General features: G+C 40.6%; 1 protein-coding gene across 1 annotated transcript in view; it reads right to left on the minus strand.

Annotated features, from left to right (window-relative positions):
• Window positions 1–936: 936 nt before the first annotated feature.
• Window positions 937–23548, minus strand: part of TMEM88 (transmembrane protein 88) — a 66379-nt gene continuing 43767 nt past the window's right edge. The window contains exon 2 of the mRNA XM_044076101.1: window positions 937–1468. Within this exon, the coding sequence (XP_043932036.1) occupies window positions 1202–1468 (267 nt within the window). The 3' untranslated portion in view covers window positions 937–1201. The remainder of the gene's footprint in view (window positions 1469–23548) is intronic.

Genomic DNA, 23548 nt, shown 5'->3' on the forward strand with positions numbered 1-23548 from the left:
AAACAGCCAAGCATGTCAGTGTAAAATGGCAAACCAGGTAAACTGCTAACAGCTTACTGGCTTAATAGGTCTTTACAAGGATGTGGTAACACATTAAGCTGTTGTGTAACTGTATTAAAGAAAGACTCTGATTAATACAAAACACAGCAAGGAAACCAAGTAAGGCCACAGTTGGTGAATAAGGCTGTACTAAACACCAACCAGCTATGTAACAGTGTAGGAATAGAGCTTGGTGTTCATATGTACAGTAATATTAGCCTGATATGCACACACACTAAGTCACAAAAAGTTAATGTATAAGGATGTAGAGACACACAACTCTGCCATGTCAGGGTCATGATTTACTGAGTTATTGTGAAAAATATAATTAATGTCACAGACTGTGTAATTAATGGGTAGAGGTTAGCATGTAGCAATGTGTGTAGCATATGTAACCACTATGTAAAAGTATGGAAAAATGCATGTCATGCTGTATAATAAACATGTAATCAGACTTCAGGCTTCTGTTCAAGTGTCACAAAATCCAGGGCTAGTACACAAATTTGAAGGTTTCACAACACCCAGGAATAGTATACCAACATGAAAGTGTCACAACACCCAGAGATAGTACACAAACATGAAAGTGACACAATACCCAGGACTAGTTTAGAAAATAAAAGTTTCACAATACCCAGAGCCAGTATAAACACAGGAAAGAAAAATGAAAGGCTATTCTGTAAAGTTGACATGACACAATAGCCACTCAGAGCAGCAAAACAACACACCAAAGGAATATGTGATGTCTTTTTTACACACACACACACACACACACACACACACACACACACACACACACACACACACACACACACACACACACACACACACACACACACACACACACACACACATACAGACACTCACACACACGCACACACACACACACACACACACACACACACACACACACACACACACACACACACACACACACACACACACACAGGGTTTTCTCATAGCTACCTAGGTGAGGGAGGCAAAATAGTGTAACAATGTTGTAAGGCCTGAGTGTTGTTAATGGTAGTTTTACTGTTGATGGTAGTTTTAAAGTCTTGGTTTAAGTATTGTTTCCCAGCATTGCAGGCATTCTGACTGGTCCTTCAGTTCATATTTTTTCTTGCAGTGGTCCTTTCTGATCTGTCAATGTGGTTGGGATAGGACTTTACACCCAGACTTTGGCAGCAGCATTCCCTGCATGCTCACAACAGAAGCCTAGGCTGTTGTAGTGGGATGCTGGCAGATTTTTGTACACAGCCTTGCTATAGGGGATGAAGCATAAACCAAGCTCCAGTCGTCTCGCTACACGGCAGTAGGCAGCTAGCCCCAGAACCATCAGTGGTATTAGCAGAATAAATCCAACGGTAATAAGTGCTGTCGAACCCTTATCGTTCATCATCTCCACACAATAATGTGCCTCTGCATTAAGCACCTGCAGAGAAAAACATAAAGACAAGTAAGTATGGAGCACCACAAAATACCAACCACACTGTGGGAAAACAAGACTGTGCATTGTATTGTGAGCAGAAAATAAAGACAGAGATGGAAAAGTAACTACATCCTAAAATGGTTGTGTTGGAATTCAAACTTTAGATCCATTAGACTGCTCTGTTTAAGAGTTCACTAGTTGCAGTAAAGCAGATTTTATATCTTACACTGTGTATTCAGTTACTCATTTTGAGGAAACTCGAGTTCCACTAACCAGTTTCCCAGACAGCTGGTTATTGAATCATTTTCGTATGTTTGACTTTTTGATTTATCTTTAGTAAATAAAATTCTTTATAAGTGACAATGAAAGATGCAGAGGTTTTGATGGCACTAACTAATGTTTCGTTCTCTAGTCTGCTTTTTCGCTGCCTTCTAGGTAATATAAAAGCCAATCTTAACTAGCATCTTATTTTCTTGTGCACCCTGCCTAAGAATTTCCTTATGTTTATACTTTGCATTAATGACTTCTGTGTCTTTATTCTACTCAGATTTTATTAGCAGTTTAGTGGCACAAACATAAAAAAATCAATGAAAAATAAAAGAAAACCTCACATAGATTGTAAAAAGTGGAAGATGCCTCAAAATAAATCGGCTTTGAGCATAAATACTAACTGTTGAGTAAATTTACAAAGCTTATCCTGTATAAGCAGATTTAGTAGATCACACTGCAAAAGGCTTTATTTACTGTACTGCACTTTTAAAGTGTGTATTGCTGAATTGCCACTTACTTTCAACTGTTTTTAGCCATTTTCACTGTTTCAACTGTTTGCTGTTTGAGACTGTTTTCCTGCACTTTTTATTTTCTAGTATGTGTGTATTTTATAGCATAGGCTAGATTCAGATTCACTGAATCTAGACTGTTTGGCATTATCTGAGCACTAAAACCAAACATCTTACATTAAGAGGGGCCCCCTTCACCCTTGTGGCAGAAGAGTGTAGCAATGAACCCATCTGAGTTGGAGACTGTTGCAATGAGGCCCAATATTGAACATTTCCATTGGCCAGCTTGTTGAAAAATTGCTTAACCTAGCTTGTCTTTAGGCATCACATTTGCAAATGTCCTCATTAAAATAAGTAAATTTACACCTTGTATTATGGATGGTCAGTTCTCCTCCGTTTCTCCAGCCAGCCTGATTGACATGGGTATCCTGAGGTAGTGTAGCAATTGCCTAATGTACACTGACAACACACTACTCCTGAACCACTCAAGCTCAATTTGTGAGAGATGCATATACACCAAGAATTTGAAATCCTTCCTGTCTCATTCACAGGACAGTGACACTGAACAGGTTGTCAGCCACAAAACCACACTCTCAACACATAAACCATCATATGCAGAGGTACTCACCAGAAATTTACCTAAAACATTAGAGACCTCAGAAACACAAAGATGGTACACCTAATACAGTATCTACAGCACTCAATACACATAAAACCTCAAGGAAAAGTGTCTCACCAAACAAGTCCATAAGGCAAAGCATATCTAAACCAAATATTTTGGTTAAAGGCGACTCTATAGTGAGGCACACAGATGTCCCACTCATAAGGCTGGACAAGGAAAAGGTTACACTAAGCTGTCTGTCGAGTGCCAGGATCTGCCAGATCACACAAGCAAAAAATGCGGAAAAAATTACCACAGGTGGCAAGACAAATCCAAGGAACAAAATCTAATCCACATAGACAAGTTTTAATTCATAAAAACAAATAGTGTAAGCACTTTCATCTTGCTTCTGTGTGAGCAAGACTTCATCAGACAAACAGAACTAATGCAAAATATAGCTATTTAAAGTGTCACGTGCTGAACATCAATTAGCTTCTAAAAGCAAAAGTTACATATATTTAAAAACATTTCAATATAAATACAAATGCTAAATGAATAAGCATGAATAAATAAGCAAGCATGAATAAAACTGACCAAGAATGAACATGTACGCTGACGATGACCTGATTTTAAAAATATTATAAAAAACTTTGTTTAAAACTGTGCTACATAACTACTTGAAGTGTATGGATGTAGGCTTATATAATGATAGAGGAAACCAAGTGTTCAAAGCTAAGATTCACAGAAAATCCACTTACTCCAATTCCTTTCTTCATTACACCAGTAGTCACCCTTATCAATCATTTTTTGCAGTTATTTTTTACAAGTTTGTTAGATCACACAAACACTCAAGTCTCTCCATAACAAGAAACGTTATGACTCTGTCATAGTTCATGTTAGTGTGAATGACTTGAGACATACCTCACTGGACTATATGAAGAGAGACATGACTGATCTCTCTGAATATGTGCCTCAGGCAGATATATCCCTAGCCTTGAGCAGCATTCTGCCCTCACCTAAGATGATACCACAATATAAACAAAAAATGATTGACTTCAACAATTGGCTTAGATTCTGGTGTCATTCCAGCATCTGTCACTGCTGGGATTTTGGTTACTGGCCAAGGCTCTTGCCTCTCCCATAGTGCCTTTTTTAGGCAATGTCACAACAACAAAATTCCCAGTGTAAAAATGTCTTCAAAAAGCAACCTCAAGGTTATGCTGCTAAATGCTACGAGTCTAAACCTAAAACTGCACTCACTGGAAGCACCTTAGAAGATGCTGACATCTGTGCAGTCAGAGACTTGGCTTAAGGTTGGGGAAAGCACCCCAGCTATACTGGGTTATAATGCCTTCCACACATTCAAACCACAAATGGAAAGTGCGAGAACTAAAGGAAGTGGAATATCAATATTCATCAAAGATAAATGAAACTCTAGATTGGTTAAACAAAATTATTCCCTTGAACTAATCCAAGTCTATTTCCATTGCTCCAGTGCTGAAATTGAGAGCAGCAAAACTCTAATTCTAACTCTATTCCCCTTAACGATATCTGCATTAAGTATACATACATTGGTTAAATAATTTTGCACTTTGTATTACTTATGCATCAATTTTATATGTTTTTTATATATTTTTATATATATATATTTATGGATATATTTATATCATATTGGATAATATAGTTGTATAAGAATGTTTTTATTCATGTTTAATGTTAAGCAAAGCAGGTCAGTGATTTTATGTCAGTGTATCTTTAAATAGTTAATTGCTGTATTTATTTTAATGTTTGAATTTTATATGCATTGTGATAGGATGAATTTAATTGATTATGCTATTTAAAATGTAACTTTTATGGCTTTAATCTGAAGTAATTTCATAATGAAAACGTATGGTATTTGGAGCGTTTATGTGTGTGAAGCCTCTGTGTCTGAATAAAATGTATCAATGGTATTTTTGGTCCGTGTTCCTTCCAGGTGCCTGTTTTTTGTTTGGTCTTGCCTTGGCACTTTGTGGTTCTCTTTTTTTTGGTGATTTAAACAAAATGATTCCCTTGAACTAATCCAAGTCCATCAGACTGTAAGTAAGACCCCTCTCCAAGTTATTGCCAGTTATAGGATCCCCCTCCATGAACCAGGATATCCACACTGCATACTTGGATCTACTTGAATCACTCAAGATACAACCAAACATCCTGGTTTTAGGTGACTCTAACTACCCATCCATAGATTGGGTAAATTATATGTGTACTGACACACTTGCCCAATACTTCTTGGACTTCATCAGCTCCAGTGCCCTGTTCCAGTTGGTTGACACCCCCACAAGGGGTCCAAACATTCTGGATCTGGTGCTTACTAACATGGGTGATCGTTGCACCACCCCATGTGTACAACCCCCCTAGTGAGGTCTGATCATAAATCAGTCTCATTAGAAGTAGCAATAACATCTGACCCCCCCCCCTCCATTAGCAGCAACTAGACAAAAAACTTCTCCAAAGCCAATTACAACCTAATACATAACGGCATTAATAGCTTCATAGCCCCTGCCCTCACTGATGGCATGGACACCTATACTGGGGATTTACACCAATGCCTTGTATAAGCATCTACAAATGTATTGACTCAGCCGTACCTGATAGGATCAAAACAAGATCCTCAAGAAGGAACAAGCCTGCCTAGTGGACATCCACCATTAACAGGTTATACAAGAAGAGAGAGAAATTGCTGTCCAAAAGCAGGAAGGAACGGTTTCTGAATTGGACGCATTCGCTCCTCTGCTTAAACAAACAAATAAGGCACCTTGTCAGGCAGGTGCATATTATGTTTCCCACCCAGTTATCCAGGCTGGGCTTAAAACAGGGTAAAGAGGTACTCTGCTTGCCGTGGAGAAGGAGTCTATTCCACAGTTATTCGGCTTAGAGAAGGAGCTATCTGCTGAATGGTTTTGTATTTGTTTATTATTGTATTACTAAATACTTTTTGCTGTAAAATAATTCCTCTGCCTAATATAGAAAACTTATCATAACACATGTAATTGTTCCTGGTAGAAGTATTTTCCATCCAAAATATAAGTTATGCAAGTATTTAATGTTTGCATGCACACACACACCAGAAACTTTGCTGAGTGAATATACTTCACGTCTCATTGTGAGGAAATTAATGAAAAAACAAAATCATAAAATGCAATGCACTGTAACCCCCATACCTTTTTACTGCCCCTGATTTTGCCCTTTAGTTCTGCTCTTTCTCAGTTTAATTTCTCCAAGTCTTTTGGGTTTCTAATACCATGACAGGAATGGACCCCATTCCTAAGTCAAAGTATGATTAAAGTTCTTAAAATTAGTATTGTTTCAATCCCTGATGTTATGCAGAAGTGCTCTTCGCAATATATGCAAAGTGACCAGTAATGACTTCTTTTTTATGAGCCCTATTACTCCTACTAATATTGAAACCATCTGGTATCCTTCTTCCACACTGCCTTCATTTCTGTCTGCAGATCCTGGTATTTTATGACTTTGTGTCTCTGTACATGAGATACTGTAGTCAGTGGGTGTGGCAATTTCACTGTAGTCAGTGGGTGTGGCAATTTCAATGATCAATACTATGTTTGTCTTCTTTTCATGGACAACTATATCGGTTTTTTTCGCATCTGTTTTTTGAACTGCTGGTAATGGGTGATCCCATGTAATATAAACTTCATAATTCTCTATAATGCTTTATGGCTCAAGTTTCCAATGCTTCTCAGCTACTTCAATATTATAATGTTTGAATAATCCTCAATGCAACAGTCGTGCCACATTTTTATGCCTTTCAGTATAGAGGCCATCTGTCATTGGTGTAGCACATAATAACCACAATGAAGAAGAAAAAGGTGCAAATGCAGCTTAGAAAACAGTTATCCACACCTTAATGGAACTCCAGAAGATAGGAAACAGTTGATGGGCGTAACACAGTTTTAATGCAGTAAGAAAGCACAACACACCCAGCAACAAGATGTGTGATTGTTTCCAATTCTGTTTTTCAGAACCTGCATTTGTCTGTTTCTCCAACATGTTCAATGGACTTTGTAAACCAATGTGTACATAGTCCTGGTCCGCTAATATTAACCTTTCATATTTTGGTTTAAATTTACCTCTCATTAACCATTCCTGCATCAGATCCTGATCGACATGAGGTTGTTCCAGGAGTTTTCTGTACTTGCAAATATATTTATGCCTTTTCCACATTTCTTCATTCATTCAGTTGCTGCCTGGTTGTTGTCTACTTCTGGATTGATTTCCATTCCCACTTGACACCAATATGCTTCTGCTACACTAAGCAGAGAACTCATCTTAGAGTTAAGCTAAGCAGGGAAGTCATCTTACACTTAAATTAAGCAATGAAGCCATCAAAAACAAAATCATAAAATGCAAGACATTGTAATCCCTCCAGTGCCTCTATACTGTCCCTGATTTTGCCCTGTAGGTCTGCTGTGTCCCTTAGCTGCTTCTTGCAGCCTGGCTGTGACTGATTCAAAAGCCAGCTGGATGCAGAAAGCTTCTATAAGTATATTTTTTGTACTTAATCCGTTTCAGTGATAGTTAACAAAACTGTGCTGAATTTATTTATTTGCTTGAGATTGCATTTCTCTGTGTCTGCATTTTGTTTTTCTGTTTTACTGATAACTAACAAAACTGTACTGCATTTATTTATTGGCTTGATATTTCTGGTCACTGTCTGGCTCATTGTCTGTTCAGCTGGTTTCATAGTAGGGGTTGGTTTACTTTCTGTTGAAGCCAGCCTATCCTATGTGTGAGCACAGCTTTTTGTGTTATCTGATCCCCTGTGGCTCTTCAGTTTTCCCTTATACTACTGGTATAAGGAGTTACATTTTGTTTTTCCCTACCTTCCCGCCCAAGTGTTGTTGTATTCTTGGTGGCTTTGGAACTGCCCACCCCTGCTGTAAATTTGATTTTGGAAACTCCTCCCAATCCCATCTCATTTGTTTACTGTACTGAGTACAGTGTGATCATTTGGAAGGACTACCCCCTTGCTTCTTTGATTTTGGACACTCCTCATAGACCCATATCATCAGCTCATTCGACTGTGTGCATAGATAGCATTTGGGAAGGCCAAGCCCCTTCTTAATCTTCAATTATCTTCTGTTTTTTCCCTCTCTACTGGAAAAAAAATTACACTTTTTTCAGCTGCTTTTACTGTAATTGAGTTCTTCCTACTTTATTACCTTATTTGCCTTGCTGCTTGCTCTTAAGTGTTGAAGTGATTTTATTCTGCTTTATGTATTGCTGTTTGTTAGTAGCCTGATTAAATTTGTCTGTTATTCTAATCATCTTAGTTTTGGTTTTAGCACTTGGGCTTCAGGCCAGTTATTTTACATTTAAGAAGGTTTTTGTGGTCTACACTCTTATAGACAAACCCTTATTAAAACCCTCTCTCCATAAGTCCATCCAAGTTTCAGAAAACTATGTCTGGACAATTCCCATCAGTTTCTCCTGCCAGCCTGGTTAACATGGGCATACTGAGACAGTGTAGCAACTGCCTCATGTTTACTGACAGCCCTCTTCTCGTAGCACATAACACTTCTACTTGTGAGAAATGCATCTATATCAGTAAAGTACAGTTGTGTACACTTACCATAAATGTAGATGTTCGAGTGTATTCACTGTTGCAGTCATTGCATTTGAGTTATCTGCTTGCAGGTAGCCCTCAGTTGGCCTGATTAACAAAGTCTTGGGTCCTGCATCAGTTGCTATCACTTATTCTATGACGTCAGGTCATCAGGGGTATAAAACATGCAGCCAACGCCATTACATCAGTTTTTCTTGCCCCAAATGTCAGGTGCCCCCTTAATGGGGAGCAATTAAACATAAAAGCACAAAGATATACCTCCAACAAAAAAGCAAATACACCAAAAAGGCTTTTAAGCATAGTAAAGGAAAGTAGAGGTCTAGCCAAAAGAAGTTAGGGGGCTGGAGGGAGGGTAACCAGGACTGCAACAGTGAATACACTCAAACATCTACATTTATGGTAAGTGCAAACAACTGCACTATGTTCTTTGTGTTTCACTGTTGCAGTCATTACATTTGGGTAGATTCCCAAAGCTATGGTTGGGAGGAGGAATTTAGGTAGCATTAGGGCCAGCTATAAGGCCCTGCAAGACTGCAGTGGCAAAGCCAGCTCTGGATTTAGAGAAAATTGGCAAATGATAATGCTTGGTGAAAGTATGTACAGAACTCCAGGTAGCAGCTTCTAGGATGTCCCTGGTAGGGACGCCTCTGAGAATGGCTGTAGAGGTATATGCAGCCCTGGTGGAGTGAGGTCGGATCCCCTGGTGGATAGGTTTTCCATGGTGCTTATAGCAGAAATGAATGCAATGGCTTATCCATTTAGGAATGGTTTGCTTTGAAATAGCCTTCCCCTCTGCCCCTGCAGCAAATGCCACCAGCAGTTGTTCAGATTTCCTTTGAGGTTTAGTCCTGTCCAAGTAGAATCTAAGTTGTCTGTGCACATCTAAGGAATGCAGTATCCATTCCCCTTTATTCTGTGGATTAGGAAAGAAGGTTGGCAAATGAATGGACTGATTAAGAGCCACATTGGATACCACCTTGGACATGAAGGATGGATTGGTTCTGAGGGACACCCTGTCCGTATGAAAGATGATGAAAGGCTCCACTGCTATAAAGGCCTGTAATACAGATACACTTCTAGCTGAAGTGATTGGTAAAAGGAAAGCTGTTTTCCAAGAAAGAAAATTTAAGTCTGCAGTAGCAGCTGGCTCGAAATGAGGTAGAGTGAGTTTCTCCAAGACAAGGTTAAGGTCCCAGGCTTGGGGTTGGAGCTCTCCTGGGTGGTCACAAATTTTTGGCCCCTCTGAGGAACTGCTCGAGCAGTGGATGAGAGAAGAGGGGAGGCTCTGTGTTATAATGAGCTGAAATGGCTGAGCCATGGATTTTAATGGAGGAAAAAGACAGGCCCTTGTGAAGCATCTCATTTAAGTATTGTAAAATCTGAGGTAAATTGGGTGCTGCTGTGCTCATCCTTGAGATTGGTTCCAGGCACAGAATCTTTTCCATTTTTCAGCATAAGATTTTCTAGTACTAGGCCTCCTTGCCTCTAAAATTATATCCATCACAGGTTTGCTGAGGGATGGTAAAAGAGAGATTAAGTAATTAGCTAGGCTGCAAGGTTCAGTGTTGGAAGCTGAGGGTGCAGAATCTGGGTCTCCTGCTGAGACAGCAGGGAAGGAGTCTGAGGCAGGTGCCATGGAGATAATTATGACACACTGCATAGGAGGGGGTACCAGTGTTGGCACGGCCAGTCTGGAGCAATCAAAATCATCCTTGGTTTGTCCTGTTTGATTTGATAGTACTTTGGAGAGCAGAGGCAGAGGGGGGAAGGCATATACTGATAGGTTTTTCCAGCTGAAGGACAGAGCATCAACTTTTCAGGCTTGCTTGTGGGGAGTCCTTGTGTAAACTTTGTCCAATTGGTAGTTTTGGGGAGAGGCAAACAGGTCTATATCTGGGCTCCCCCATTTGCTTGTCAACATGTTGAAAATCCTTGGTTCCAGTTTCCACTCGTGTGGGTCAATGAGGTTTCTGCTTAGTCCGTCTGCCAGTGTATTTAATTTTCCTGGCAGGAATTGAGCTTATAGGTGCACTTGGTAGCTCAAGGCTGTGTTCCACAATGCCATGGCTAGTCTGCAGAGGGGGTAAGAATGTGTACCCCCTGCTTGTTTATGTACCACATAACAGTGGTGTTGTCCGTCTTTACCATTAGTTGTCCTGGAAGAATGTGGTCCTTGAAGGCTGTCAGAGCATTCTGTACAGCTAACATTTCTTTTTGATTGATATGCAGGTGCATTTGACTTGGGTTCCATTTGCCCTGAATGCACTTCCCTGCCAGGTGAGCCTCCCATGCATAGTCTGATGCATCTGTTATTAGGGTTTGGGCAGCAGGGGGTGGTGTGAAAGGTAGTCCCTTATTTTGGTGGCAGGCCTCTGCCCACCAAAGGAACTCTAGGTGTAGGCAAGGTATGATAGGAATCATTGTTTCTAGGTCTTAAGAATATTGACACCATAGGCTTTTTAGATACCACTGTAGTTTCCTCATATGCAGTCTTACATATGGAATTAGAGGAATGCAATAGGCCATGAGCCCCAAGGCTTGCTGTATTTGTCTTGCAGATAGCAGGGTTTTTGTGGCCACTTGTTTGAAGTAGGTTGTCAAATGAATTTGCTTTTCTGGCGTGAGATAAGCCATCTGAGAAGTTGTATTCAAGCTTGCTCCCAGGAATAAATTTGTTGACAGGGTACCAGGTGTGATTTCTTTTTGTTTATGGTGTACCCCAGACAATTTAGAACCCTTTTTTACAAAGGCCAGATGATTCAAAAGTATGTCCTGGTTTTCTGCCTGAATTAGACAATCGTCCAGGCATGGGTATATTTGAATATTTCTTTGCCTGCAAAATGCAATAACTGGAGCTAGGTACTTTGTGAATACCCTGGACGCAGTAGATAAACCAAAGGGCAGTGCAGAGAACTGATAGTGCGTGTAGCCTGCTTTGAAGCGTAGGTAACTTCTGCAAGATTCCCTGATTGGGATGTGCAGGTATGCTTCTTTTAAATCTAGTGTTGCCAACCAGGCATCTTTGCCTAGCATAGGAAGTAATTGGTGAAAAGTCAGCATCTTGAATTTTGGAATCTCCAAAAAGGTGTTTAGAGCAGACAGGTCCAGGATAAGACACCATGAATTGTCTTTTCTGGGTACCAGGAAAAGTCTATAGCAGAAACCTTGTCCCTTTTCCTCTTCTGGTACCAGTTGAATAGCCCCCATGCTTAAGTGAGAAAGTACTTGTTTTTGGGCCTCTGCCCACTGATTTGGTGGTAGGTACGGCCACCCACTTGGTGTTGGTAATGTGTGGAAGTGAAATCTGTATCCCTCGGACACTATATTTAAAACCCATTTGTCCTGGGTAATGAGTTCCCAATTCTTTGCATGAAGCGCAATCCTTCCCCCCACATGGAGAGTCAGTTGATAAGTGCTTGGAAATTTTAAAAGGAGGTCATTGAGACAGTTTACCATAGGGAGAGTCTTATTATTCCCAGACTTGGAAGTGGAGGCCCCCCTATTGCTTAGTTCTGTGAGTCCTCTGGGACAGAAACCTGTGGTTTTTGCTGTGTCTGGGTTTGGCTTGAGAAGACCTGGAAGGGGCTGGAAAGGACCAATTCTTAGAGGGCCAGTGCCTACTAAATCTAGGAGGCTGAACTTGTAAAAAATCTTTAACAGTTTGCATAGATTTAGCTTTATCTTCCATCTTTTTAAGAACTTCCTCAGCCTTATTGCTAAACAGGCAGTCCTGATTTAAAGGAGCATCCAACAATTTAGTTTTAACATGATCAGGCAAAGATTGCTCCTTAAGCCAAGCATGCCTTCTGAGCACAGACCTAGTAACACCAACCCTGCAAGAGGCCTCTAATGAATCAAAACCACATTGCAAAGTATGTTTTCCAACTTGTTCGGCAGAATGCATTAAATCCTGTAATTCTTTATTTTCCACACAGTCAGGAATCAACATAATTTTCTGTTTAAGCAGTCCAATAACATGTTGCTGATATTTTAACATATGAAACTGGCAGTTTAAAGTCCTATTGGCCAAGGTTGAAGAAGTGTAAACCTTCTTACCCCATCTATCCAGCGCCCTGGAGTCTCTATCAGAAGGAGTAGGATTTTAACAGTAGAAGCCTTAATGCCCTTGGGCCCCTGTGAAATAGTCTCTCGATCTACAATAGGATTTTTGAAAAGGAACTTGTGGGACTCAGGGACCCTATAGTATCTGTCAGGTTTTCTGGGAGCAGGAGGCAGGGAATCAGGGGCCAAACTAGATTCCGAGAAAGCATCCTCAACAATGTCTAGTAGAGGAGGAATAGCTAAAGGCCTATGCTGAGGTAGGAGAAGGAAATCCCTAAGCCAGTTTTTTGAATCAGAAAAATCCTGGCTTTCCCAGTGGAAATGCTCCCTTAGAGTATGTAAGGTTTCCCCAAAAGAAAAATCCTCAGGAGGGTAAACAGGGGGAATAGAGTCCTCTGCATCAGAATCCTCATTAGTAGGTAAGGGCAAATCCAGATCATCAGAAGAGTCAGAAAAAACAGAATCCTGATCAGAAGATTCATAATCAACTTCAGTCCTAGGCCTCTTAGACGGGGCATGTGGCCTGGGCGTCATTTTTTTAGACACGGATCGAGATTTAGGCCTAAGTAAAGAAGGAGGCGTCAGTTTAATATGCAAGTCCGTAGGCCTGAATACACCCTCAGAAGCCAGTACCTACACAGCGGCTCTGGACCCATCCAAGGTAGAGACATCCATGGGTTCTATAGTTGAAGCATCTCGCAGTATACCGGACTCTGAATGGGTCTCAGTAGAGGCCTGCGAATCAGAAGTAGCAGGTATCAGGGGCTGCGAAAGCACCTCACTGAGCACCGGCGAACCGGCGGCTGGCTTAGGAGAAGTGTTGTCAGCAGTTTTGGACCTCGGTGGCCTGTTTATCTTTGCATTTTTTTGGAATCCCGGTAGTGGAATGGCTAACCGATGACATTTCTGGATAATTAAACCGAGAACCAAAATATTTAGAGGCGAAAATATACCGATGACGGATAGTGCGCTGATTAAATGAAGCACAAAACCGACAGCAAGGTACATCGTGGTCAGGGCCTAGGCAAGGAATACAGTACAAATTAAAATCATTTTGAGGTATTTGCTTTCCACAAGTAATGCAATTATTAACTTTTACTGACATCGGTAAGGAGCAAGAAAAAGTTTCCCCAACGGGGTATTTAGCTTTAGTTGAAGACTTTGGTTCTGAAACTCGAAAACAAAAATTTCAGGAGTCGGCCGACAGGCACTTGCGAACTGCTTCTGCTTCAGGCACCGCACGGCAAGAAAGACTGATGTAATGGCGTCAGCTGCATGTTTTATACCCCTGATGACCTGATGTTATGGAAGAAGTGACAGCAACCGACGCAGGACCCAAGACTTTGTTAATCAGGCCGACTGAGGGTTACCTGCAAGCAGATAAACCAAATGTAATGACTGCAACAGTGAAACACGAAGAACATCCTGGTACTCATGCTCTCTCGCACCACAGTCAGTACTCCTGACACACCACCCACATCACGTAGCCAAGCACAACACACACCCACCTATGCAGAGGTCCTCAATAAAAACTTAAAACAGCCGAGACCTGCAAAACACACTCACAAACATTCCACACATAACACCAAACACATCACAGACAGTGCTGACACACCAGTGTCTCACAAACACAGCCCATAAGGCATAACAATAACCTCACACAACCCATAAGGCACAAAAATAAACCAAACATGAAAATAAATAAAAAAGTAGTGAGCCTGCAAGGCTTAAACGAAACCAACTTTTAATACACAAGAGAACAAGATAAAACAAAGTAAGCGCTTTCATGGTTACCACACCGCTTCATCAGATATTCTCAACATAGCAAAAAAGAAATTAAACAGGATTACAAAGAAACAATCCAACCAATAAAAGACCAGCCCCTAATTAAAACAAAGACTATACTAGTGCTTCAGAGGGTGTGCCTTCAGAAAAGGTTATATGATGCTAATACTTATCAGAATGTCTCTAAGCTGATTGTAAATGGTATAATGGAAAAAGTTTCTTTCTTAATTTCTGATTTACTTATGACTGGTCTCATAGATGAGAATCTTTTTAAGTATTTTAATGTTGAGCAACCCCTTGTTCCTACTATATATGGTCTACCAAAACTCTGCAAGAATTTGGTTTTACCACCTATGCACCCCATAATTTCAGGTAGAGGGTGGTGTACGGAACCTTTGTCGATTTTTATAGAGAATACTTTGCATCCCCTATTGGAACAATGTGACAGTGTTCTCTTGTGTATTAAAAGTTGGTTTAGTTTAAGTCTTGCAGGCTCGGTACTTTTTATTTATTTTCATTTACTTGTTTTTTATTGTACCATTCCGAGTCGTGTTGTTGTTTATTTTTATTATAAACAAACCAAACATATTAGTCATTGGCGAACCAATTGTAACACACACCAATGTCCCCTTCACCAGGCTCGACAAGGAGAAGATCATAGTAAGCTGTCTGTCAGGTGCCAGAATCCACCACATCACGCACACACTTAAGTCTCTAAACAACAGGTACAAGTATGACTCTGTCATTGTTCATGCTGGTGTGAATGACTTGAGACATACCTCCTTGGACTATATGAAGAGAGACATGATTGAGCTCTCAGAGTATGTGTCCCAGGCATGTATGACCCTAGCCCTAAGCAGCATCCTACCTTCACCAAGAATGATACCACATTACCAACAAAAAATAATTGACTTCAACAATTGGCTTAGTTTCTGGTGTCATTCCAAGGGGATGCAGTATCTGTCTGCCTGAGATGACATGGTTGACAGGCCATGCTGCTTTGCCAGAGATGGCCTCCACTTGTCACCCCTGGGATTCAGGGTTCTGGCCAAGGCTCTTGCCTCCCCCATTGTGCCTTTTTTAGGCAATGTCCCAAAGACAAATTTTCCACATAAAAGATCTGTCAAAAGCAAATTGAAGGTCATCCTGCTTAATGCTAGGAACTTTAACCTGAAAATGCACTCACTAGAGGCTCTCCTCGCACTGGAAGATGCCGACATCTGTGCAGTCACAGAAACTTGATTCAAGGCTGTGAAGAGCATCCCTGCATGACCAGTCTATACCTTATTCTACACATTCCGACCATAAAATGAGATCAGGAAGACTAAGGGTGGTAGAATTTCTATTTTCATTAAAGACAAGCACACCTCCAGATTGGTTTGCCAGCATGATGCACTAGAAGTACTCCAGGTGCAACTGACAATTGGCAAGACACCCATCCAAGTTATAGCTAGCTATAAACCCCTCTCTATGACTCAGGCACCCACTCCTCCTACCTGGACTTACTTGACTCCATCAAGGTACCCCCTAACACTCTGATCTTTGGTGACTTCAACTACCCCACCATAGATTGGGCGAACTATTCCTGCTCTAATGCATTCACCCAACGATTCCTTGACTTCATCAGTTTTAACACACTAGACCACCTTGTCTCATCCCCCACAAGGGGAGATTCCAGACTTGGTTCTCACCAATATGGGTGACCACTGCACCACCCCCATAGTAAGTTCTTCCCTGGTGAGATCAGACCATCGGTCTGTCTCATTCAAAGTATCTATCCCATCCAACCCTCCCCCCAGCCGTAACCAGGCTAAAAAACTTCTTAAAAGCTGACTACAACCTTCTAAGAGAGGGTGTCAGTAGCTTCACACCACCACCCCCTCAGAGGATGCAGACAAATATGGTGAACAGTACGCCAGTGCAGTATACAAGCACCTGTACAACTGCATGGACTCAGCCATACCCTCAAAAAAACACAAACCTATCTGGTGGACATCCTCTATCAACAGGCTTTACAACAAAAGGAAGAAACTGTTATTTAAGAGTAAAAAGGCACAAATTCCTAATTGGAAAACCTCCCTCCTTAGCCTTAACAAGCAATTAGATCACTAGTGAAAACCTCCAAAGCCAATTATGAATTGAAACTAGCCACCAAAACAAAGGCTAACCGCAAAGCCTTTTTCAGTTACATCAGCAACCTCCATGGCAAAGCCCAGGTTTGTTCCAAATTAGTTCATAACGATACCACTTACACTGATCCTGTTGACTTAGCCAACCTGCTTGCAGATGGGTTCGGCACAAACTTCACCACCCTGTCTCCCCCCAAAGGCCCATTCAACATCCCTGATACTTTTTCCGCACCTCACATCTCCATAGATCAAGTGTTAAAGGCCCTATCCAAGGCAAAGAACACAGCTTCCATGGAACCTGAAAGTATACCAGGCTGTATTCTGCACCATCTCCAGCAAGAACAAGCCTTGCCATTGAGCACCCTATTCAACCATAGCCTAAGTACAGGCTTCATTTCAGCAGGGGAACTGCCATTGTTGTCCCTTTGCACAATGGTGGTGCCACTACTGACTCTGGAAACTATTGCCCCATTAGCTTGACAAATCTGATCTGTAAGACCATGGAGCATATTATTATGGACCTCATAAACAAGGACATAGGCAATCTCCAAGCACTTGATTCTACCCAGTTCGGATTCATCAAGACAGATATTGCCTGTTGAACATGGTTGACTTTTCTGAGACTGTCACCAAGGCACTGGATGAGGGGAAAGTCAGTATACACAGCTTAACTTGACTTGGCCAAAGCCTTTGACACAATTCCCCACTTGGGCTCAGGTGGGTGGCCAATGAGCTCACAGATAGGACCCATAATGTCAAAATAGGTGCCACCACCTCCTACAGCAGACCTGTCACTAGTGGTGTTCCCCAGGGATCTGTCCCTACTGTTTGGCATCTACTTCTCAGAGGTCCAGGCAAAGACAAAAGGCCTGTGGCTGAAAAGTTTGTGGGCGACTGTAAGTTGGGTGCTGTCACTAACTCCCCAAATGATGTTAATATACTACAAGAGAGTCTCACAGCAACAAATGACTGGTGCCAAAGTCACGACCTTAAGTTAAATGTGAAAAAATGTATTATAATACCATTCAGCAAAAACACGGCCCCTACTTATTATCACATCAATGGCATGCCCCTAAGCACACAGCCTATGGTGAGAGTCCTGGGTACACAGGTTGACAGCAATCTCACATTCGACCATCATGTAGCAGCAGTGGTCAGAAAAGTCTTTTACTTGGTTCATTTCATAAGTAAAGGGATTGCATCCAGAAAAAAGGAGATTATTACCTCTCTGTACTCTTCCCTCATTAGGCCAATAATTGAGTACAGCGCCCTATTTGGTATGTACCTCTCCAAATGCCTGCACCAACTGAAAAGCCACAGAAATACCTCAAAAAGAGAATCCATGGCCATCAACACCTGTCTTATGTGGACAGGCTGAAATCACTATCACTTTACTCAGCATCATACAGATTGCTCAGAGGTGATGTGTGTCTCACCTACAAGACAATCTCAGACTCTGCTCTACTAGAGATGTTCCATATCCATAAGTCCAATTCCTCCCACATTACCCAATCAAAAGGCCTAAATATAACATGTGACATTAACAAAACCTGCTGGAGAGACAGGTTTGTCTCCCAGAGGCTGCCCGATCTCTAGAGTAGACTCCCCATACACATCAAACAAAGTACGTCGCTGACCTTCTTCAAGCACAGCCTTGATGAGTGGATGAGAAAACACAAATTTGTATCAGGGGTTCCACCTGTATCCCTCACTGACAGGGATGACAGGTGCTGATTGAGGTTTCTTTTTTGGGGATAAACTCTTGGTTAGGCTTGTAAGGGTCCCAGGGCCATTAGCCTAGTAACCTCCTATGGTTGTATGATTTGCTGGTAAATCACTGAGGACTAATATCAGTCAATAATGCTTATTAAAAAATGAGCTAAGTGTACAGTGATATATTTATGAAGTGGTCTCTTCAAAAAGTAAAATTCATTACAATTTGCTTTATAAACTATATCATGATTACTTTCTATTTTTTTCTTACGAGTCAGAGCTTTAATAATATTCATGACCAAGTTTGCTGAAAGTGATGACCCAGATATTTCCCACTTTTTGAAGTTAGAATAACTACAAATTTCTGGCATGATTGTTTGCTCCTACACAGCATAACAGAATACCATGCCCAAAAGCAGCCTTTTTGCTTCAGTTCTCTCTCTTTGTCACCCACAAACATGCACATACAAATACATACATAGATAACCACACATAAATCCATCCATCCTCATCCCCTTTTTCTCATTTTGTACATGGGGTCAGGGTATTACTTCAACAGTGACAATCATCTTGAGCCAAGGTTTACACTGCCAGCTAGCCCTGCCGCTATAGTTCATCCATACTACTCACTTGACCTACAACCAATTTAGAGTGCCCATTCCACCTACTGCATGTCTTTGGAGTATGGGAGGAAACTGAGTACTTGGAGGAAACCCACAAAACTGGAGGGAGGACATGCAGATTCCACACAGAAGGCACCCCAGCTGACAATCGGACCGCAGAATGTCTTGCTGTGAAGTGACAACAGTAACTGCTGCACCAACGTGGCCACCGTCACACACATTTCTATTTTTTCTCTTTATTTACTGTTTTAAAAATGTTACACCTGCTAAATGGCAAAGACACTCTTAGCTAGCGTAAAAAAATGGTGGATGTTTCCATTTTTCTCTCTGAGCTTCACTGCAGCTTAATATGCTGTGAAGAGATAGACTTGTTTTTTACTGAGCACTAACTTTAATACCCTGCTAGAGAATGTTTGTTCTGCAGTCAGAGTTAAGGTGTACATGTTGCCCATTCTCTAGAGTCAGTCCCAACAGAGGATACAGGGAACTTACATATCCACTGCTGTAACTTTTTGGCAAATTTCAAGTCAAAGTTACTCATTGTAGTTTGTGTGTGTGCACGTCTGCATGCATGTGCATTTGTATATATGTGTGTGTGTGTGTGTGTGTGTGTGTGTGTGTGTGTGTGTGTGTGTGTGTGTGTGTGTGTGTGTGTGTGTACAGTATGTCTGTGTGAATACTCCGACTTAGAACCCATGGAAGTTAAGATTTTTACACTTCATCTGAGGTGCATCTTGTACAATTACTGAGTGCTATTTTTAAAAGAGCTAGATGTAAGAAATGCTTTGTCATTCTATCAGAAGACTTGTGAACACCATCTGCCTTTTGCACTGAATCAGTTTCCAAATACGTTCGCATGCTGATCTGAATTTGTATGTTATGCGAAGGTGGTGGGATGTCTGGTTTACTGATGGCATATTTCTTACAGAAACACACAGCTTGGCTGAAATAATGATGGTATCTAAATGTCTCAAGTTAATTATTATATTACTGTGATAGCAGAGTACAGTCAGGATTTGCATGAATGATGGGACAGTAGATTCATACATTGCCAGGATTTAGGAATAGTTTATGATTCTACTATCAAATGTATGCTAGCTCTAAATTTTTATATCCACCATATGCATTTTGTATTTCCTAACACTGGTTTATGATACCAGTTTGCAAATAGTGCATATTGTCAAGTGTTTTTGTGCCAAAGGCTTTATTTTTTATTACCTGCTCTGCCTTTTCTGTCCCTTAACCAATTCGGTTATTGTGTTACATTAGGCCATTTTCTAAAATGATAAACAGTAGAGAGTCGATTATCTGAACTAAGTGGGACCAAGGTCAGTTTGGATAATCAAACTTTTCGGATAATCAAACATATAACTGAACTGGATAAAAAACTCCTAAAATATTGTTTTTTTATGCACACAGGAATACACCTTTTAACCATTCAGAGATTCCAGTATACAATAAAGTATATTTTTCACACACAAGCTGGCAACACGCTCAAAAAACATGCTCAAGCGAATATGTACAATGTTTACATATTCAGACTTTATGATTTTTCCTACCCGAAAACTTTGGAAGGCTGGTTCTGATAATTAAAAATAAAATAAAATGTGGAGATGCCAACGGAGTGAAACACAGCTATTAACTGTAATGTCCAGGCACAAACCAAGTCCAAGATGATAAAAAAATCCAAGATTTATTGTCAAAGTACAATCAGGTAAGCGCTTTAGCATAGGAAACCTGTTTTAAAGAAGAGGAGGTTATGCAGATGAAATTAGGCTTGATACATTTGTTTTATGCGTCTTTTCAGGTTTTTATATAGGTCTCAATATGTAGTATACATGTTTATATTTTACTACATATTTTTATTTTTAGTTTTATTTATGATGTTGTTTTTTATTTATTTAAATATGTATTTGTAGTACACCATGTCCACTTTAAATGTATGTTGCATATAATGGACATTGGTTGATTGATTAAATGATATTTTTGAATAATGACTATTTTATACAAATGGCGGCTAATTCTTGTTTTGTCATCTGGTCTGATGAAGCTCCTATGCGAAAGCGCTTACCTGATTGTATTTTGACAATAAATCTTGGATTTTTTATCATCTTGGACTTGGTTTGTGCCTGGACATTACAGTTAATAGCTGTGTTCTACTCCGTTGGCATCTCCTCATTTTATTTTATTTTTATTTTTATATATCCTTGTGACTACGGAGGATTTATCTTGTGGGGTACTGGCAGTCTTTATCTTATTTTTGGTTCTGATAATTGACATTTCGGATAATCGACTCTCTACTGTAGTGAAAAGGATTCTGCAATGCCTTCTACCCTCCTCAAGAGTGTGGGGGACAATCCAAAACATAATCAGCCCATGTAGCTAAGATTCTTAAAGGGGATTTAATGATTATTGTCACTTACAGTTAGCTCAAATAGCTAAGATTCCTAAAGGGGATTTAATGGTTACTCGCAAGCTATATATTTATCCTTAGAACATTACTAACCCGCTTGTTGTCCATTTGCATCAGTCTTTTCTTCTCAGTCACCTCCCTCCTACTAACATCTTACTCTTCACTGTCCTATTTTTATTTATTTATTTTATTTTACATTTGTTTTCACATGGGTAGTGCACTGATCTCAGTGAATCATGTACAGACACAGCATGGGTGAGCGTATCATAATGTAAAGAAGTGATAAAGTTATATATACTGTGTAATACAGAAATACATATTTATATAAACTTTGTAACTTATACAGGGTGGGAGGTTGGCATAATGGTTAAGGTGTTTGTCTTACAGCCACAAGGTACAGGGTTTGATTCTCACAGGGGGTAATTGGCTAGGCTTAAAATGGCCCATAAGGGCAATTAGCCTAGTACTAACCTATGAACCTATGACACATGAGCAACTGAAAGACAAGTTACAAGCAAGGTGGAACAAGCACAAGTAATGCCCTATCATTTCCACCTACACAAGACTCCTTTGTGTTTGTCACACTGAGACATCACTTAAGAAATGTAAATTGTCTGAATTTATTGTAAATGAAGTACATAGGTTCATAGACTCATAGGTGTTTACTAGGCTAGAGATCACAAGGGCCTTTTTAAGCCTAGCTATGCATCCCAAATCTCTGACAAATGTCGGTACCCTTGATAAGTGTAAGCAGGGTCTTAGGAGGTGAACCATTTACAAGCAGGGGCCTCAGAGTTGAGCCATTTACAGTCTGTCATTGTCCATTAGAGACATAGGTGCCAACCTACAGATGAATTTCCTGTTTCCCATCCAATTGTCCAAGTTACACTTGAATTGGGTTAGGGAGGAACTCAGCTTCACATGGATGGGGAGCCTGTTCCAGAGAAAGGGTTGTCTCTGGGATACATAACTGTCTCTCCAGCAGGTCCTTTTTATATCACAGGCAAGGTTTATGTCTTTATAAAGGGTATTTCTGGTGTTGTTTGTTTTGTGGATATGCAGGAGGTCCCTCAGGGCGGGGTCTGACAATCCCTTGTATGCTAGGCATAGATCTCCCCTCAACAGCCTGTAGGAGACAGGATAAGGGATGAGCCCTTGAGAAGGTCTGCATAGGACATGTTATTTATGCCCTGTATTCTTTTAGTGAGGAACCTCTGTGGATGTTTCGGTTGTTGGGATACATCTGGTTAGCTACAAACCAAAGGGGACATTGTACTCAATGATAGGTCTGCTGAATACCAAATATAGGGGAACAATGACTTCCTTGGACCTAGATGCCATACCCTTTGTTTGTAGGTTGCACAACATAGAATGATTTCCTCACTACTGTAGACTCATGATGGTCAAACTTTAGATTACTGTCTATGTGTGTTCTCAAGACCCAGACTATTGGGTCATCTCTGAGGGGTGTGTTGTCAATTTGATAGTTACCAGGGGTGAATGGCTTCCCAAAGGACACTGTTATGCATTTCTTGGCATTTAGTTTTACTCCATGGCTCTGAGATCAGTTATTTGTCTGTGTCAGCCCTTCCAGGAGAATATTTGTGTCAATTGGGGATTCTATGACTGCTCCTAATTTGCAGTCATCTGCAAATTTAGTCAGCCAGAGGCCACTGACATTTGCCTTGACTTCTCTATCTTGAGTGCTCTGCCCTGGTAAGCAAATTGTAAATAAAAAATAAATAAATAAACATGACGACTGAGTGGAAGAAAGCTGGGCTGTAAATAACTTTGTAGATGATCAATGGTAAATTAGACAGGTTGCACTACAGCTAATGTGTGAGATTCCAGCACCTTCTGCTGATACTGAGTTTCTATCAACATTATCAAGGAGAGTAACCTAACCTCATGCTCAGCTCAGCACAGTCAGCCATAACCCCATAAAACAAGTAGACCTCTCTCTCTCCGACTAGCTACCCCCACAGAGATAGTCCAGCACTTGAGTCACAATTTGACCTCAGGTCATGTGGTTTGTAGTCAAGACTTTACTCCTGTTTGCCACAGAGTTCACCTCATCACTATGACAACTCTTATGCTTCTGGTAATAAAACAAACTGCTCCCATTGTAGACTAGATCTGTTACTGTAGAAAATAAAGGAACAGAAAGGTCATATAAACACTCCAGGAAAACATGACAAAATGGTTGGGAATATGTTTACCATAACAATAAAAGTGAATAGTGAAATCAGGAAAAAAAACTTTTAATGGGCACATATTCACAGTTCACAAAGGGATGGTGGAGTGTCTGGCAAAATAAGTGAGACTCTGACAAGAGGAATTACATCAGGCGTG

This window comes from Protopterus annectens, chromosome 7.part0, assembly GCF_019279795.1.
Source record: "Protopterus annectens isolate FY-2018-M chromosome 7.part0, PAN1.0, whole genome shotgun sequence".
Classification (NCBI taxonomy): domain Eukaryota; kingdom Metazoa; phylum Chordata; order Ceratodontiformes; family Protopteridae; genus Protopterus; species Protopterus annectens.